General features: G+C 39.9%; 1 protein-coding gene and 1 pseudogene across 5 annotated transcripts in view; one reads left to right on the top strand and one right to left on the bottom strand.

The window, feature by feature from the left end:
- ZBTB8OS (zinc finger and BTB domain containing 8 opposite strand) overlaps positions 1-20387 on the top strand; it is a 39202-nt gene that overhangs the window by 669 nt on the left and 18146 nt on the right. For 4 of the 5 annotated variants that reach the window (XM_059071301.2, XM_059071308.2, XM_067012469.1 and 1 more), the window contains 6 exons: positions 8817-8841; positions 9118-9239; positions 9454-9536; positions 10474-10526; positions 12768-12804; positions 14185-14995. In XM_059071301.2, the coding sequence (XP_058927284.1) occupies positions 8817-8841; positions 9118-9239; positions 9454-9536; positions 10474-10526; positions 12768-12804; positions 14185-14271 (407 nt within the window). In that variant the 3' untranslated portion in view covers positions 14272-14995. Of the gene's footprint in view, positions 1-8816; positions 8842-9117; positions 9240-9453; positions 9537-10473; positions 10527-12767; positions 12805-14184; positions 14996-20387 lie in introns of those variants that run through there. The other variant, XM_067012477.1, reaches the window with a different exon arrangement.
- LOC131766920 (transmembrane protein 126A pseudogene) lies at positions 11091-11690 on the bottom strand (annotated as a pseudogene).

Here is a 20387-nt window from a genome sequence, read left to right on the forward strand (position 1 = left end):
CACTTTGCCCCATAGGGTGGCCCAGGCATTCCTGTTTTAGAAACCCGGGTTCCCACATTTACAGCCTTTTGAACTTTTTCTGCATATGCCTAATTACATTTATATTGTGGGAATTTTACTTCTGTATTAATTCTGAAGGTAACGTATTTTCAAGCGTTAGAGGGGTTGTCGCCCCCAAGTATCTCCCTCCAACTGTGGGATAGAGTGTGCCTAGGGTAGAGGACTCGGAAAGCTCTGAGTAGGGGACTTCTAAATTGGTGTTTTACCTGTATCGTGTTGTTAGCAGAAAGACCTGGTTTTGTCATTTTTAGATTAGTGACCTTAGGCAAAAAATCACATAACCTCTTTGCACTCAGTTCCTTCATGTGAGGGATAAATGAGATAATAATAAATGTGAAAGTATAGTGCAGACTCTGAAGTTCTACGTAAACGTTAAGCTGCCGTCCCTAAAGGTGGATGTGGTTCGGGGAGCACAAATCTGGCTCTTATTTCCTTTCTTAAAATTCTTTCATTGATTTCCCATTGTCCTCTGTATAGAGTCCAACTCTTTACCATAGCATACTAGGCTCTGTACTTTCTGGACCCTGCATATCTCCCTAGCTCACTTTGTCTCACTTAATTTTAAAAAAATTACTTTTAATAGGTCATATATATGATTTAGAATTCAAAAAATACAACAGGTATGCAGCAAAAAGTCTTTCTTTCAGCCCTGATCCCCAGCCCCTTAGTCTTGCTATCCAGATCGACCATCCTTACATTTTCTTATGTGTACATGCAAAGGTGTATGTTTACTTAATTTACTTAACCAATTTCTAGTTGATGGACATTTATACTTATACTCGTTTGCCAATAAAAATAAGGCAGCATTGGATATACCTGTGCATCCATTGTTTGGCACATGTGCACGTGTACCTGTAGAATAAATTTCCAGAAGTTACATTGCTTTATTGCTTTTTCAAAGGGTATCTGCATTTAATCAATTTTTTAATCAATATTTTAAAAAATTGAAGTATATTTGGTGTACAATGTTGTGTTAACGTCTGCTGTACCGCCAAGTGATCCAGTTATACATATATAGACATTCGTTTTGATATCTGCATTTTAAACTTCAACAATTATTGCCAAATTGCTCTCCATTGAGGTTGTGCCAGTTTATACCCTTGCTAGCATTGTGTGTGCCTTATTTCTTTCCTTTTTTTTAAGAAGCCTGAATTCTTTTTTTAAGATTCATTTTAAATTTTATTTTTACTTTTAAAAATTTATTTATTTTTTGGCTGCACTGTGCTGCACGGCAGGTGGGGTCTTAGTTCCCCAACCAGGGAGTGAACCTGTGCCCCCTGCATTGGAAGGGCAGAGTCTTAACCACTGGACTGCCAGGGAAGTCCCGACTGTGCCTCTTTTCTCACACTTTTACCAATTTACTGTGTTACACACTTTTTGATCTTAACTTAATCTGTTAAGAATCTTATACTAATTGCATTTTACTTATAAGTGAGGCTGAACATATTTTAGTATGTTTGGAGTTATTTGTATTTGCCTTCTGGAATGTGTATATTCATATTTTTAACCCACTTTTTTCTATTGGATTGTTGGTCTTTTTTACTGTGCAGAAGTTTATTTTTATGTAGTGAAATTTGTTAACCCTTTTTATGGCTACTGGGATATCATACTTAAGAAGGCATTGCTCGCTCTGGGACTGTAATTAATTCTCCCATGTTTTCTTCTGGTACATTTGAAAATAAAACCTTTTTTTTTTCCTTAGGCCATGGCTTGTGGGATGTGGGATTTTAGTCCCCCCCCCCCGGGATTGAACCTGGGCCCTCGGCAGTGAGAGCACAGAGTCCTAACCACTGGACTGCCAGGGAGTTCCCCAAAATAAAACTTTTATTTTAGTATTAGATACATATAGAAGAGTGCACATGTTACAAATGAATTTTCGCAAACTGGATACACCTGTATAACTAGTAACCAGATCAAAAAACCAGAATGTTACAGCATCTCTGAAGACCCTCTCATGCTCCTTTCTCCTATTTTTCCAGTTAGTCTGACTTCTAACACCATACATGAGCTTTGCATGTTTTTGTATATAATCTAAATGGAATCATGCAGTATGTATTCCTTTTGTGTTTGGCTTTTTTTGGCTCATATTTGTGAGAACCGTATTTTTGCTAATAGTTATAGATTGTTCATGTTTCTAGTATTTATGGTTTTTAAAAAATACATATTTAAATTTTGAATACCTTAGGATTAGGGTAAGGTGGAAATTAAGTATCAATATCTGATAATTATTTTCCAGATGCTATAAAATCATTTATCAGCAGTCTGTCTTTTCCCCTGTGATTGAAATATGACATCTTTATCGTATACAGAATTCCTCTAACTATATTTAGGTCTATAGCTGGAGTTACTATTCTATTCTTTTGTTTTAGCTCTCTTTTTATGTGCCAGTGCCACATTTTAAATTATTGAGGCTTTATTGTATCTTTTAATATCTTCTAGGACAATCTTGCTCCTTTCCTGCCATTCTTATTGTTTTTATTTTTTCCTCTATATGTAGATAAAAATCAGCTTGTGAGGATCCATAAGAGTTACTGTTGGTATCCCTTCCACCCTTTTAATCATTTGTTTCATCTTCTCTCCATCCTGAGGCTACTTAGGGGCCCATCCCTGAGTCACCTCATTAGCATAGACTCAAGTGTGGTCAGAAGGGGCTCTTGATGAATAGCACTCAGTGACACTCCTGTCACTCAGAAAATTCCCAGGATTTTTTTTTTTTTTTTTTTGGTGGTACGCGGGCCTCTCACTGTTGTGGCCTCTCCCGTTGCAGAGCACAGGATCCGGACGCGCAGGCTCAGCGGCCATGGCTCACGGGCCCGGCCGCTCCGCAGCATGTGGGATCTTCCCGGACCGGGGCACGAACCCGCGTCCCCTGCATCGGCAGGCGGATTCTCAACCACTGCGCCACCAGGGAAGCCCAATTCCCAGGATTTTAAGAGCTCTGTTCCAGGAACCAGGGACAAAGACCAAATATATATTTTTATTATACCACAAAAACATTCAGTGAAAAGCAGCAATTAGGAATGCGAGAAAAGGGCTTCCCTGGGGGCACAGTGGTTAAGAATCCTCCTGCCAATGCAGGGGACATGGGTTCGAGCCCTGGTCCAGGAAGATCCCACATGCCGCGGAGCAACTAAGCCCATGCACCGCAACTACTGAGCCTGCGAGCCACAACTACTGAGCGCGTGTGCCACAACTACTGAAGCCCGCGTGCCTAGAGCCCGTGCTCTGCAACAAGAGAAGCCACTGCAATGAGAAGCCCACGCACTGCAACGAAGAGTAGCCCCTACTCGCCGAAACTAGGGAAAGCCCACATGTAGCAACAAACACCCAATGCAGCCAAAAAAATAAATAATTTTTTTTTTTTTAAATGAATGAGAGAAAAAATAAACAATAGTGTATTTTTGAGAAATAGTTGAGAAAAGACCGTTTGCTCAAAAATCCTGTTAACATTTTGTTTGGGAATTCCCTGGCTGTCCAGTGGTTAGGACTCGGTACTTTCACTGCCGGGCCGGGGTTCAGTCCCTTTCTGGGGAACTAAGATCCCACAAGCCATGCGGCGAGGCAAAAAAACGAAAAAAATCCATTTTTATGTTATGCCTCATGATTACATCTATGGAGATGATGTAATCTGTTTCCTAAGGATTGAATCTTTGCATTCCAGGGATAAACTCACTTGGTCATTCTGGAGTCTACTTGCCGACATTTTGTACAGAATCTTGGCATTGATGTAATGTGAGATTAGTCTGTGTTTTCTTCCAGCTTCATTTCTTGCCACTGACTACCCCCAGATCTACCCCAAGCTCTCCCTGTAGCCCTGTTTTTCCTTTAAGACTCAGCTCAATTGTCGTCTCATTTATTCATTCAGCAACATTATTGAGCACCTGTTGTGTATCAGCCACTGAGCGGAAACTGGGAATAAACGAGTGAGCAGATAGATAAAGGTCATCCATAGTCTCTTGGCACATAAAGTGTTAAGTCTTATTTCCTTTGGGAATTCTTACCTGAACCTCTTAGTCTAGCTTAGTTTATCTCTTATGCTCTCCTATAATAGAATTTTCAAAGTGGGTGGTCTCTAGCACCCTAGGTTTCCCCAGACTTTTTCAAAGGATCTGTGAAGTTAAAACTACTTTCTTAATAATACTAGATGTTACTTGCTCTTTTCACTGTGTTGATGTTTGCACTGGTGGTGCAGAAGCAGTAATAGGTAAAAGTCCTGGCCCCTTGGCACAAATTGAGGCAGTGGCACCAAACTGTATTGGTAGTCATTGTATTATTTACCACTATGTACTTACAATTAAAAAAAGAAAGTCATTTTTACTTAAAAATGTCCTTGACGACTTGGCAAGAACTATTAATTTTATTAAATATTAACCATTGAATACGTGCCTTTTTAGTATTCTGTGTAACAAAATTGGAAGTATGCATAGTGTTTCTGCTGCTTCAAAGTATTGATGCTTACCTTAAGGAAAAGAACTTCTGTGATTGAGTTGTGAGATGCCTTTTTTCTCGGAACGCTATTTTTTCTCAAAAGAATGACTGAAAGACATACTATTGTTATTTAGACTTGGATATTTCCAATATCTTCTTGAAAATAATCTGTCACATCAAGGAAAATAACAATATTTGTTGGTATATTGATAATTTATATAATGATAAAATTCAAGCTTTCAAGTGAAATCAGAATTTTGGAAAACTTGTATCTGCCATCATGAGCTTCATGGTTTCCCAGTGCTTAAAGACTTCTCTGATGAGATTGGAGGTGATATTAACAAATAAATTTTTAAAAATTCTATATAATGTGTCAACCTCCATGAACTGATATTTTCCCAAAAACCAATGCTTGATATTACACAGTCAGGCATAGATAAGATCTGTTTTAGGCACAAGATAGAGCAATGGATTTTAATGTTAGAGTTTGAAAAATTCATTGTTAAAGCCTCAAATTCTGCATTGCAACTAACCTTTAAAAACCCCACAGTTGGGCTTCCCTGGTGGCGCAGTGGTTGAGAATCTGCCTGCCGATGCAGGAGACACGGGTTCGTGCCCTGGTCCGGGAAGATCCCACATGCCGCGGAGCAACTAAGCCCGTGAGCCATGGCCCCTGGGCCTGTGCGTCCGGAGCCGGTGCTCCGCAACGGGAGAGGCCACAACAGTGAGAGGCCCGCATACCGCAAAAAAAAAAAAAAAAAAAAAAAAACCCACAGTTTCGGGCTTCCCTGGTGGCACAGTGGTTGAGAATCCGCCTGCCGATGCAGGGGACACGAGTTCGTGCCCCGATCTGGGAAGATCCTGCATGCCGCGGAGCGGCGGGGCCCGTGAGCCATGGCCGCTGAGCCTGTGCGTCCGGAGCCTGTGCTCTGCAACGGGAGAGGCCACAACAGTGAGAGGCCCGCGTACCACAAAAAAACAAACCACCAGTTTCTAGTTTTGGTGAAGGAAGACTATATACAATGTTTTTTCCTCACTCTGGCTATGCTGCCCGTATGCATTTTTAAAAATAAGTTTATTTATTTATGTATTTATTTTTGGTTGCATTGGGTCTTCGTTGCTGCGGGCAGGCTTTCTCTAGTTGCGGCGAGTGGAGGCTCTTCCTTGTTGTGGTGTGCTGATTTCTCATTGTGGTGGCTTCTCTTGCCGTGGAGCACGGGCTCTAGGCACACAGGCTTCAGTAGTTGTGGCTCGTGGACTCTAGAGCACAGGCTCAGTAGTTGTGGTGCACGGGCTTAGTTGCTCCGCGGTATGTGGGATCTTCCTGGACCAGGGCTCGAACCCATGTCCTCTGGATTGGCAGGCTGATTCGTAACCACTGTGCCACCAGGGAAGTCTACTTTTTTTTTTTAAGCTCTTAAAATACTCCTTTTTCCTCCTGCATATCTGTGAGATTGCAGCACACTGAAAAGCCAGACATTAAAAATACTTGCAGAAATGCTAAACAGCGCCACTCTTCTCACTACATTTTTTGAAAATGTAGTCATTTTTCATAAAAATATATAATTTATGTTAAATAAAATGGGCTTATTATTTGTATTTATTTATTTATTATTTTTGGCTGTGTTGGGTCTTCGTTGCTGTTCTGGGGCTTTCTCTAGTTGCGGCAAGAGGGGGCTATTTGTTGCAGCGTGCGGGCTTCTCATTGCAGTGGCTTCTCTTGCTTCAGACCTTGGGCTCTAGGCGTGCGGGCTTCAGTAGTTGCAGCACACTGGGCTCAGTAGTTGCGGCACATGGTCCCTATAGCACTCGGGCTTCAGTAGTTGAGGCATGTGGGCTCAGTAGTTGTGGCGTGCATTGGCAGGTGGAATGTTAACCACTGCACCACCGGCGAAGTCCCTGGGCTTATTATTTTTAAGTGAATTAATATATACTTAATATTTTTTTCAGTTAAAATTTCTAGGTTAATATTGCCAGATACAACCCATATAAACAAAAGCTCTTTGGGGCCTCAGTAATTTTTAAGAGAATAAAGGGTTCCTGAGACCAAAAAATTTGAGAACCACTGCCCTATAGCAATCTGTCATTGTCTCTTTAAAACGTCTTTTAAAAAGTTGAGGTACAGTTTACATGTTATAAAAGTGCTCACATCTTAAGTATAAAGTCCAGTGAGTTTTGATAAACAGATGACATCTGTGTAACCAATACTCGAGTCAAGCTCTAGAACATTTATATCACCCTAGAAAGTTCCCTTTGCTCCTTTCCAGTTAGTTCCCTAGCCCCTTACCTTGAGGCAAGCATTGCTCTGATTTCTATCACCACAGTTTACTTTTGTTTTAGAGTTCTGTATAAGTGGAATCACACAGTATAGATTCTTTTCTGTCTGGCTTCTTCACTCAGTATCAAACACTGCTAGACGTTAAAGTGGTGAATGGATTTTATTCAGTAACTACTGACAGCAGGGGAAAGAGCTGAGCTCCCTGACTCTTGTTAATGCGTTGTATCAGTAGTTCATGCTTCTTTATTGCTGAATAGTGTGGCATTGTATTCCTCAGTTTGTTTATCCGCTCTCTTGATGGATATGGGGTTTTTAATTTGGGGGAATAAATTGCTGTGAACATTCTATGTCCTTTTGTGGCCACATTCATTTCTCTAGGGTTAATACCTGTTATTTTCTTTTAACTTGTTTGTCATCTCTGCTGGTCATTGAGCCCCTTAATGCCTAAAATGTATTGAGTCCTCAGTAATATTTTGAGTAAATTAGAGATGAGCTTAAACCTTGAGTGTTACCAGAACAAGATGTGTTATGTAAACGACACTAAACTGGGAGTCAGAAAGTTTCAATTCTAGTCCCAACTCTATAATCAGCAGTGTAGTCCTAAACAAGTCACACAATCTCTCTGGATTTCAGGTTTCTTCTTGTAATTGAAGGAATTCTGTTAAATGAACTCTAATACTTTGTTGTAGCCTGAATATTCTATGATTCTAAGCAGGAAGAATTGATGGAAGTCAGGTAAGAGTGAAGGATAGACTCTAAAATCTTTTTTGTTTTTAATTAGTTATTTTAAAAAAATTTTGGCTGCACTGGGTTTTCATTGTGGCACTCGGACTTCTCTAGTTGTGGCGCGTGGGCTTAGTTGCCCTGTGGCATGTGGGATCTTAGTTCCCTGACCAGGGATCAAACTCACATCCCTTGCCTTGGAAGGCAGATCCTTAACCAGTGGACCACCAGGGAAGTCCTGACTCTGAAATCTTGAGATAACAGATCCAACGGGAACTTGCTGTAGTAGCAGTTTTTTTTGTTTTTTGTTTTTTGTTTTTTTTGCGGTACATGGGCCTCTCACTGCTGTGGCCTCTCCCATTGCGGAGCACAGGCTCCGGACGCGCAGGCTCAGTGGCCATGGCTCACGGGCCTAGCTGCTCCGCAGCATGTGGGATCCTCCTGGACCGGGGCACGAACCCGTGTCCCCTGCATCGGCATGAGGACTCTCAACCACTGCGCCACCAGGGAAGCCCTGTAGTAGCAGTTTTAATTTCCTGGTGTTGCTGTGAGAATATCAGGAAAAAGCTCATAATACATATTGTAGAGTTTACTTTCCAAAATTGTTTTATTGGTCAGGGATATCATTGAGGAGTCCTTCAAATGAAAGAAATCAACAAATATAAAACTTGGCTCTTGTTAAAAATAAAAAATTGTTTTGTCTGGGATTTGGCTAGCTGTTCATGAAAAGGTGAAACAAAATCTGGAATTTTATATCTTTGATGATGTAGTTTCTAGAATTTTGGTCATTCACACAAGTAGATGTTTAGAAAACATACTGATTTGTTTTGTTGAGGAAAAGTAACTAATGGCAGAGAATGTCATTTGTTTATTAAAAAACTATGATGTATTAGACACTTTTAATTTATTATTATTATTTATTATTATTATTATTTTTTAGATACTTTTTAGATCACCTAGAAGACCGTGGCCGTGATGCCTTCCAGAAATTGTCATTCATTTAAATATAAATCTTGGCTTTTAAAAAAATAACCCTTTAGCATCAATATGCTAATATTATGTAACTATTAATTCTTTTATTTAATATTAGTTCATTTAATATTAACAGAATAATAACTGTGAATGCTTAGAAAAAATTTTTAAAAATAAAAAATAACCCTTAAGAGAGCAATTAACTTTTGTGTAAATGGTTAGTGAAAGGTGTGTGGCCAGCCCACATTTTCTTGCTCTTCAAGGATGATGTTCTTAGTAATGATCTAGAGTTATTTTCTTGTGATTTGCAAGTCCAGTTTAGTTACTTATAAGTGTTTTTTCCTCTCTCCCTCAGATTTGGATCATACAGCTGATGTCCAGTGAGTATAGCTGGAGTTTATGCCTTTGCAATCATGTGCTTAACATAGGAAGGCTGATGTTTTAATCTTGATGTCCCGAGTTTTAATTTTTCTCCTCCTCTTTTGGTTCCTTTAGGGCATGCAAATGATGGTTTAAAAGCACCTGGTTTCAGTGTCATTAAACTGATTGAGACCTTTGGTTTTGTATTTATCATGTTAATTTTATTTTGACTTTCCTGACAAGTTTTCTGCTTTGCAGTGGATTATATTACACAGGGCATGAATGTATTTCTTTAGGTTACACGCATGGGGAGATACTCTGGAGGAAGCATTTGAGCAATGTGCAATGGCCATGTTTGGTTATATGACAGATACTGGGACAGTGGAGCCCCTCCAAGCAACAGAAGTAGAAACCCAAGGTAACCAGTTTATTCACAAGGAAGAAATTGTTATAGATGTTCAGTATTCTACATAAATTCAGTATATGCTCACAGTAAGAACAACAAAATTGATTATGAGCTTGTTCTTTCAACTAGCCTAAGAAATTCATTGCACTGTTAAATTCAAACAAGTTTTTTAGAGACAAGAGTTATTAAACATGATACTGTCATGGTTCTTTTTGATCCTGTGTAGGAGATGACTTACAATCTCTTCTGTTTCACTTTTTGAATGAATGGCTTTATAAATTCAGTGCTGATGAATTCTTCATAGCCCGGGTAAGCAAAAGTTTTTCTTTTTTACTGAACAAATGGGTTCTTACCCATATTTTATGACTAGTGATTTAAAATAGAACATGTGATGCAAAACCAAGCCATACAGATGATTTGCAGAAATTATAATAACCATAGGCTCTTCTTGGATAACCCGAGTTTGCTTATATATGTGCATTTTGTATTTAGATCTCTTATTATGTACGTGTTACTCATCAGGATTGTATGACAAGAGCACACCTATTGTTTCCATTGTCTCTGTCTGCACATTTTATGTCTCCCAAGTTTGATCTGTACTTATGTCCATATGTTCCTTTTGTCCCATTTGTAATTTGGCAGTTCTGCCATGTTGGCCTAAGTTTAAAAATTGATGTTTTTAGTTTTCCTTAATGTGAGAAAGGAAAGGCCAAATGGAGTTTACTTGTTGCCATCAACCTCCAGAGGGAACACCTCTCCAACCTCATTGTTATCTAACACACACGGCCTTCCTTGCTTCAGTAATTCCTCCATTCTCTCCCTTACCAGCTCCACTACATATATTCTTCCAACTGGATCATTCATCCTACAGAACTGGGTCATTCATCCTACAATATTATAAAAGTAGGCTGAGAGTTTTGTCAATTCTAAATAAATAAAGTTGAAAAAAACCCAGAGTGATTGAAATCCTAGGTCATCCTCTTCTATGTATCTTACAGAAAAATTCTTTTGACTCATATTTTTAGATTGTACATTTTCAAGAATATGTCCCTTGAATATGTAAGAGAAAACTGTATTTCCTTGAAATATATAGTTTGTTGTTCTGTTTTAGTTAACATTATAGTTTTCTTTGCTTCAGAGAAGTTTTATGCTATTATCTTGAAAAGATGATAACCTAGACATGTTTCAGTAGCTGGTCTGTTATGAGCATAAATTAAAATTAAAAGAAATTTTTTTTCTTCTTTAGGAAGTAAAAGTACTTAATATTGATCAAAGCAATTTCAAATTACGGTCAATTGGGTAAGTTTTGAAAACCTTTAAAGTAGCGGGTCATGAAAGATGTTAAGTTATTCTTCAGTGAACTCAGTGGGCAGGAAGACAAATAGAAATGTTAAGACAGAAGACCAGTTGCATCCCAGTAGGGCTTTGCAGGTTAAGCTTCTTGAGATACCTAGGAGCCAGGGTTCACCTCAGGTTTGGTGGACCAGAAACTTGTCAAAACAAAGTTGATGTGTGTTATTAAACAGGATTCCCAATTTGTTGATTTTTAGCACAAAAAATATATCATTGGTAGATGGCACAGATGTTTGCATAAAGCTTGGCTTGGTGATAAGAAATGCTGATGCATCCTTTTCTATAGATCCTCACACCTGGATTCCATTTCCTTCTCTTAACAAGTTATACATTTCCTTCCAGAGTATGCAAACACTTGATTACGGCACTTTGATTGGATTTGGTGTTTTCTGAGTTTCCTCAGTCATTTAATGATATCTTTTAGGTGTTTTTTTTTTTTTTTTTAACAAGTCTCTGTTTATTCATACTTAGATGTAGGTTATTTTTACTCTTTTATTTTTGTGTACAGATTTACTTACCAATCATGGTTTCTAGGCCAGGTTCAGGTAACTGAAAAGCCTTTATAAGTAGTTTGTATTCTCTAGACCCAAGGTATGCTGCAAACCCAGTCTGGAGCAAAATGGGAAATAACATCTTTCTAAAGATAGGCTTAGAAATCCTAATCTAGTAATTTAAGATATTTCCTTTCTCGGGTAGCAGGGCTGAGTTATATCTTGCTGCTAGGCCACCATTCACAGGGATAGCCAAGAAAACAGGGTACAGACCACCAAAAACAATACCAACCAATCCACCTCGTGTGAAGGTACAGGTTTCACAATGCAAATCACCTGTATTCAAAGGTAAACTTACAAAATCTTTGTAAGATATGTGTGCCGTCAAAAATGGGATCTCTGCCATTGGTAAGCCATCAGGTATATGAGCCTGTGTCACGTGTAAGATTCATCGAAAAAGACTATCTGCTTATTAGGCCATAGAGGGCAGCATTAAGTCCAACATATGCTGATCCATTTTCAAGCAGATTCCTTTCTGTTTGGGAATTTAGTTAATTTTTCTGGTTATGATATCAATTAAGTTCTCCTTGACAGTATCATCTGGTTCATGATTTTCCATCTTGAGCCTTACGCTTTCCTCCCAGCACTTGCTGCCTCCTCTGGTCTTATTCAGCCACGTGAGGGCTCACTCCAACCCTTACGCAACTCTTTTAGGTTATTTTTATATAAAGCTTATCTTTTCTATTTATTTATTTATTTATTTTGCGGTACGCGGGCCTCTCACTGTTGTGGCCTCTCCTGTTGCGGAGCACAGGCTCCAGACGTGCAGGCTCAGCAGCCATGGCTCACGGGCCCAGCAGCTCCGCGGCATGTGGGATCTTCCCAGACCGGGGCACGAACCCGTGTCCCCTGCATCGGCAGGCAGACTCTCAACCACTGCGCCATCAGGGAAGCCCATCTTTTCTATTTTATGTTGAATTTTTTTAGTTTCTTTTTGTAAAGTGAGAGCTTTTATTATCTCCTCCTCCTCCCTTTTTTTATGGGTAAGAAAACAAGGCTGTCCAACGGTACTTAGCTAATAAATAGTTGAATAGAATTTTAAAACTTTGCTCTTTCTGCTACTGCTACTGCTTCTGCTACTGTGATCTTCAGCCACATTAGTGTTGAAAGGAGAGAGGATGCTCATCCCAGGTTCCAGGGCAGTACCTTTCTAGGGCCTTCCATGTACACACCATGGACATTTTTTGAAAAGTTATAAAATACAAACCAAGTTCAGACTGTACTAAAGAATCTAGTATTTTGCCTTTATGGTGTTCAGACGTGCTTTCTCCAGTGGAAGATATTAATTAGTTCTGTAGTCCTGAGTACAGTGAAAATTTTGAACATGCTACTACTCTGTTATGAACCAATATTCATTAAACAATGTTTATTGAGTATCTACCTATGTACATTATACTAGGACACTTTTTTTTAAGAGCAACTATCAACCTTCTTGAAATGGCTATTGTACACATAAGTCCCTCAACAGCTGTATCTGCTAACAATCAAACTGAAATTTATAGCTCCCTTCCCCCTCCATCTCTTTTGGCTTTCTAATATCTAAACTACATTTATAAGGCTTACTTTAAAATGTGGAAAGAGAGAATAAATGTTAAATACTGGAAATCTTAATCATGTTTCACTTTTCCTTCTCAAGGTGGGGAGAAGAATTCTCATTGTCCAAGCACCCTCAGGTATGTTTTTAAATCCAGCCATTAAAAACATTTTATATTACCTTACCATAAAGTCAGTAAATGTGACAGTTAACTTAACTAGTTCTAATAAGTTGGTGTAAAGTCCTAAATTTTTCTCAGACTTATATGACCTGTCAGGACATATTACGTTAAAACACTGTGATTTCACACACCTGATTTGGAGGATTAGAAATCAGCACTTGGGTTATAGGGTCAGGTTTGTTACAGAGTTGTTGGGTGTAAAAATCCCTTTGCCTTATCGAGTTTTGATGTCCTCCCCCGTAATGAAGGTGTTGGACTAGATGTTCTCTAAAGTGTCTTCTACCTTTTGTGCTTCTCCAGATTCAGTATTTGCCAGCATGTATGGCTTTGCTCTATATGAGTCAAATCTGTTGGAATAGGGGTAGGCAATTTTTTTCCTAATGTTTTGTGCTTTGTGGGCAGAGAATGATAGAAGAGCAACTATTCAACTCTTCTCTTATATGTAGCACTAAACAGCCAAGGACAACACATAAATGAATTAATGTGGATGTGTTCCAGTAAAACTTTTTTTAAACATTTCCTCCACTACTATTTAGAAGTGTAAAAACCATTCTTAGTTCATGGGGCTGTACAGCAATAGGTGGCAGGCTGGATTTGGCCTTCAATTTGTAGTTCGCTGACCCCTGTGTTTAGGCTAAGGAGACCTAAGTTAGTTGGAGGTGACTGGAAAATCCTGTTTGCTTCCGGTAGCTGCAGTAGCATTTCTTCAACCACAGTGCAATAAAATGAAGCCTGGTGAGGGAGCCTTGGGGAAGAGAAGCTTAAAAAGAACAGAAGCCAGTAGAGGGGGAGCATGTGGATTGAAAACAAATTAATTTTATAATACAAATGACAGTGGCATTTTCTTTTGAGTATGTGATATTTGAGATACCTATTAGACATCTAAACGGATATGTTGGATAATAGGCATTTGACTGCCATTCAGAGAAGGGAATAGGCCGAGTTTCCAGGGCCCAGGTTCGACTGTATGGAAGAAGCCTTAAGAAGGAGCCCTGACCCAAACAGTAGGAAAGCTTTGTGTTCTTGGATTCAACCCATCTGATAAATGAAAAAGCTGATGCCCAGAGAGGTCTGACAGCTTCTGTATCCAGTTGCAAGCAAAGCCAGGACTACAGTGTGCTTCGTCTCCTAACTCAGTGATTTTTCTGCCTGTACATATTTGCCTCTCATTTTTACTGGATCAGTGGATAATACTATACTAATTTGATAACTGATTGTTTCGTCTGAGTTTTTCAGAGCAATATTAGAATTTTGACTTTCTGCCAATTGTTGCTAGAGTTAATGATTCTGATTTTGATGTCCTTTTTCTTCCTGTTTTTTCTTTAACCCCAACTTCAGGGAACTGAAGTCAAGGCAATAACATACTCAGCAATGCAGGTCTATAATGAAGAGAAGCCAGAAGTTTTTGTGATCATTGACATTTAAGACACACACAAAAAAGAGACTCCCTATGAAGAACTGTTTTTTCTCTTCCTTTTGAGAAGATACCATGATATAAATTCTACAGTATCTTAATATATGGAGATTTGTAGAACAGAAATTTTTAACTTAAAGTGTGACTTTCAGAAATGGAAAATCTAGGTACAGCTTTGGTCTGTGTTATCCAAATATTCAAAGTTTAAAGAAACCTTTAGGTGGCAAGTATGGTTCCTCATTTGTTTTTGGGTTTTTTTTGTTTTGTTTTGTTTTTAAAGAAAATGTTGGGGACAGGAGTTTATTAATTTATTTTTGGAGTGTTGGGTCTTTGTTTCTGTGCAAGGGCATTCTCTAGTTGTGGCAAGCGGGGGCCACTCTTCATCGTGGTGCACGGGCCTCTCACTATCACAGCACAGGCTCCAGACGCGCAGGCTCAGTAGTTGTGGCTCACGGGCCTAGTTGCTCCGCGGCATGTGGGATCTTCCCAGAACAGGGCTCGAACCCGTGTCCCCTGCATTGGCAGGCAGATTCTCAACCACTGCACCACCAGGGAAGCCCCCTCATTTGTTAATTCCCTGCTGTAGCAGTAGGTGCCTTATACCCTTCCCATGGAATGCCAGCCCTCCAGCCTGGTCCCAGAAAGGATCATTGATCTAAGAGCAGCCTGGGAGACTCTGCAGCCCCCATGCTGTTACTGAATGCAGCTTGAAAAAAAAAAAGAAATTTGAGGAATCCTACAACCAGGATTTTGCTTTTCTTCCAAATTGGTTAACACATATATTTTCTATACGTACATGAAAAGAGGTCGTTTTAGATTGCTGTGGGAAAGAGCCATCCTGTATTCCATTTGGTTTTCTCAGATGAAACAGTTATAGTTGAACAATTGGAAGGCTTCTCTAGAAAGAGCCCTGATTTACTGTTCTCACTTTTTTTTAAGCACTGAAGTATTAACACTTTCTTGTTTTCCCATAAGAAAAATTTGATGCATGTACAAATGGGCCCTTCTTTCTAAAATATAATTTTATATTAAAGCCATTATATTTAGAGAAAAAAAAGAATTTTTTAAAATGTCTTTGGTTTTTAAAAATTACCTAAGCTTTTCATTCCTAAGCAGACAGGAGGCCAGGAAAACAACTTTAAAATGATCTGAACTTTTCAAAGTAGATAACCTTTGAAAAAAATGAGGCTGCTTTCATTTGATTTGCAGTATTATTCCATTCTCTATTCATTGATTGAGGTATTCTTGTGATGCAAGAGTTTGCAAAGTTGCTATTTATTCACACATGTGAAAAAAGATTGCCACTGGGTGCTGCCAAATATCATTATAGTGTGCTGAACTTGACCTAAAAGAAAGAGATTGTCTCTGAGCTTTCTAACTGTTCTCTCGGAGCACCACATTATTTTTACTCTGGGGATTTTTTTTTTGGGGGGGGGGCGCTGCACTGCACGACATGCGTGGTCTTAGTTCCCTAAACAAGGATCGAACCCGTGCCCCCTGCCTTGGAAGCTCGGAGTCCTATCCAGTGGACCACCAGGGAAGTCCCTCTCTGGGAATTTAACAGAAAGTAGCGGGGCCTAATGAAGACAAGGGCCAGAGCCTGTGGTTTTAATAGTAGGTCATCAAATGGATACACAGCAGGATCTCTGAGGTAGCACTCCTTTACCTTCTTTATTCTCAGGCATATTTTATAAGTGTAAATTGTGGACCTCCAAGCAAAACAATGTCTAGAAGAATCTCTTTACCTTTTGTTACGATGAATTTCCAGCCTGAGATGGGGCTCTTTCTTTCGACTCCTTTACACATCATGGGCTACTTGGGGGGGTTGATTGTGAAAGTGAACAACGGGATATTGTGAGGGCAATGGGAGAGCTGAAGCCAAAGTAAGAAGAGCTCTTGGGATGTATTAAGCCAAGTAGGGTACACATTTGACTCGGGGCGGGGGCGGGAGGGGAAGCATAGCCATATCTCTTAATCACCAGAGCTGTATAATGGAGCTCAATAAAAACAAGGCAGATGTAATTATGCAATACAAATTATATTTTCTTATTTTAAATAAATTTATAACATTACAATTTCAGGTAAATTTTAAAATTTAGTTTGTGTTAGTTTTAAAATATGCCAAAACAAAGATACTGAATAGAAGGAAAATGAGTATGTTACCCTTTATACGTGAAGTGTTGGCATTCTTGATCCATCAGTAGCAGCACACGTTTTATTTATTTTTAGTTTATTTATTGAGATGGTTGCACCATACTCTCACCAGATTCTTCTGCTAGTTTCAAGTATGTGTCTCCCTAAGAAACAGATTTACCCCATTGCAGAGCTAATTCTCCTTCCCCATGATGTACCCACCCATCTTCACTTCTGTCTGTCTTCTGGGCTGCCGTTCTCATTTCTGAAAATGCCAGGTAGCAAATCCGCTGCCCAAGGAGTCAGGCAGGTAAATGGGAGGGCTGCGGGTGTTGAACTGAGGGTTTACGCAGGGGCCAAGCGGGCAGCTGCCTCTCAGCTCCAGCCCTCATTGCTAATGGGTGGCAAGCCTAGGGTGGCAGTTTTTCATAAAACCCCAGAGAGTGGGACTTTTATGTAAAACCTCCCAAGTTTTTGGAAAGAAACCCAAACCACTGTGGGTCATCACAATTAAGTACAGACAGGTTGTGTGTGGGCTGAATGTGGTCCACAGGTTGCTAGTCCGCAGCTTCGCTTTAAAACCGAGCTCAGGGAATTCCCTGGCAGTCCAGTGGTTAGGACTTGGTGCTTTCACTGCTGTGGGCCTGGGTTCAATCCCTGGTAGGGAAACTAAGATCCCACAAGCCTCGCAGAGTGGCCAAAAATAAATTTTTAAAACCCAGCTCAAATCACATTTCCACAATGCCTCCCTTACCATTCAGCCTTCAGGGGTCTCTGAACTATGCTTCTCTATTTAGCTTTAAAGATTTGCAGGCATATTCAATTTTATAATTGTTTAATGTTCACTAGTCTTATACCTCTGAATAGAAGGAAAGCTCCTGGATGGCACGTAGTAGACGGTCAGTTACTACTTAGTGGTCAGTGGATTAAGCATCTTAGAGCTATGTCAAACTCTTAGGCAGAGATTGCAGGTCAGTTCCTTGAGCATATTTATAAGAACATAAGAATCCCAAGCCACGAGCCTCAGTTCCTAGCCTTTGCTCTACTACTGTTTGACCTTGGACCTGCTTCCTCATCTATGTATTATAGGTATGTATTAGTAATTCCTCAATTCCTTTCCAGTTCTAAGTCTGTGATCTAGTAATATTTTAAACAACTGAGCTGAGAAAGAGAAGGTATCTTACTGGAACAGTTTAGCCTAAAAGGTCTAAATCACACCATCCAGGTCTGCTCACTAATCAGTCATTGTCATGGGTACAGGGCTGTGTTACATGATGGCAGTGACTTTCCAGGAAAGTAACAGTAGTGATGTGATGACTTTTTCTCACTGGTGCCTCTCCAAGAAGGCTAAGTGGTTATGTGCGTCCTTACAGCCACCCTTGCTAGTTCTCTTTCCACCTTGCTATTACCACTTGGGCTTTGGAAGAGAATGTTCAAGAAGAAATGGTGGAAAAAGTACAGTTTATACCCTCCTCAAAGTGGGGGAAGTGCCCCAAGTGGACTACAGTTCTGCCCCTTCCTGAAGTCTGAGCTTCAGAAGGTTTGGGGAATTCCAGATTGAGACTGAGAATGTAGTTTCTTCATCTACAAAAACCAGTGGGTAGGAGTGGGGGACAGGAAATTGGAAAAGATAGCTTCCAAAAGCTCCTTCCAGAGCAAACTTCCTCAGAATTTAGTGACTGTAGTAATTTATCAATGTTTTTTCCCATATAACATGCTCTGTACCTTTTTGTTCTGTTGCCTGTAAAATGAACGATAAATGTTGAATTCTGGACATGCAAGAAAGTAGTCTTAGGGCCAACATATTTATTTTGTCATAAACACATATCCAGGTCTCCTCTGTACAAAACACTTTCCCAGATGCTTTCTGTATATTACCCATTTGTCCTTCCAGCAATTCTATATGTAGTACAGTTGTCCTACATTTTACAAATAAGGGGATTAGTGACACCTAAAACCTACTGGGTAGAAGAGGCAGATTTGGGACTTAGGACTCTGTTCATTGTATTTATATAATATCTTTTAATATATAACAAATCACATTTATGTTCTGTTGTTCTTTTGATCCAGGTAATAGCCCTGTGAGGTTAGCACAACAGCTCTCATTACTCAAGTTTTATTTTATTTATTTATTTTTGGCTGCGTTGGGTCTTCCTTGCTGCACGCGGGCTTTCTCTAGTTGTGTCGATGGGCTTCTCTTTGTGGTGGCTTCTCTTGTGGAGCGTGAGCTCTAGGCACGCAGGCTTCAGTAGTTGTGGTGCATGGGCTCAGTAGCTGTGGCTTGCGGGCCCTAGAGCGCAGGCTCAGTAGTTGTAGTGCCCAGGCTTAGTTGCTCTGCAGCATGTGGGATCTTCCCAGACCAGGGCTCGAACCTGTGTCCCCTGCATTGGCAGGTGGATTCTTAACTGCTGCGCCACCAGGGAAGCCCTCAAGTGTTACATATAAGGAAAGACTTCACATTTGGGTGAAGGTGCATTTGTAAGGTGCAACTCAAAAATAGATGATTGACAATGGCTGTCTCATTTTCTCTGACACATACTCTAAATGTTCAAAAGCTAATGTTATTTAGCAAAAACATTTTGACTATAGAAATATCTCGTATCAGGACAAGACAGTAGAAAATAGTGGATTTATATTATTTTTTCCCAGTGCCAAAAAAATACACAACTGTGTGTTTTTTAAATTACTTCCAAATACAAACCTTAAGTACATTAGAGTCATGGATTCACATCCTGACCATGTCACTCACTAGCTATATGACTTTGGGAAATTTCTTGAACCTCTCTGAGGCTGGGTTTCTTCAACTCTGAAATGGAGATAGTGATTACTCACAGACCAGGTGTCCCCAGCTTTGCTACCATAGTTAAGAATCTTATTTTGTAGAAGAAGAGAAAGGGAGTAATTTTGGAATTATACTTGGAACTGTGGAGTTTAAACACTACTGTGCTAACAGTTTTATTTAGAGGATTTTGGGGGTGCAGTGGTTAACAGCACAAACGAGCCAGATCATGGGGGTTCAAGTCCTGGTTCCACCACTTACTAACTATCCACTTTGGGGCATGTTGCTGAATCTCTCTGTGCCTCAGTTTCCAAATTTTAACTTGTGACAATAGTTGTTGAGAGAATTAAATAAATGTATACACATAAAACTCAAGACAGTGCCTGGCACATAGTAATGCTCAGTGAGGGCTAGTACTATTATTGGGACAAGCTTAAATGCTAACAGCTCCCTTACTTTTTCACCTTTTAATTTTTTTAAAAGGCCACAGCGCTTGGTTAGGGGGTGACCAGCCTAAGGATAACCCTGGAGCCAGTGCCATTCTGCCAGTCTCTTGTTTATTAAGAAGGGCAAACAAAGCCACTCCCTTCTTCTCCTCCTGCTTTCTCTTCAGACTTTTTCCTTTCCTGCTCCTCTACTCCAAATCTTTCCTATGTTAGTCTAGTTTTCTTTCTTCCATATCAGAGTTGAGCTGTTTTCAAAAGCTGTGCCTGTCCCTTTATGCCAAGCCGGGTGCCCTTCTACAGGACTCCCATTTTACTGTCCCATCCTGATTCCCTTGCAGCTCAAAGTATTAACCGTTCAAGGGGTGTGTCACAATGAGAAGAAAGATGAATCAATTATAGGGTAACTTTGTTTCTGCCTTTATGTTCCCATGGCCTCTCCAAGTCTTCTCAGTACCAGTGCAGCCCGCCCACCATCACCCACCATCAAAGTTCACACCATACAACTCACCAGTTCCTACCTTTGAATTCTTGTGCAGATTCTTTTTCTCTGTTTTACAACAATTTCATAAAGTTCCTTAAGTCAGCTAACGTTATGTAGTAGTCAACTGCGCTTTTAAGTTGGAAGCACCTTAAGGAGCAAGGGAACGGACTTCTGGTTATTATTTGTACCTTCCTTTTTTTTTTTTTTTTTTTTTTTTTTTTTTTTTTTTTGCTAGGCGGGCCTCTCACTGTTGCGGCCTCTCCCGTCGTGGAGCACAGGCTCCGGACG

This window comes from Kogia breviceps, chromosome 1, assembly GCF_026419965.1.
Source record: "Kogia breviceps isolate mKogBre1 chromosome 1, mKogBre1 haplotype 1, whole genome shotgun sequence".
Classification (NCBI taxonomy): Eukaryota; Metazoa; Chordata; class Mammalia; order Artiodactyla; family Physeteridae; genus Kogia; species Kogia breviceps.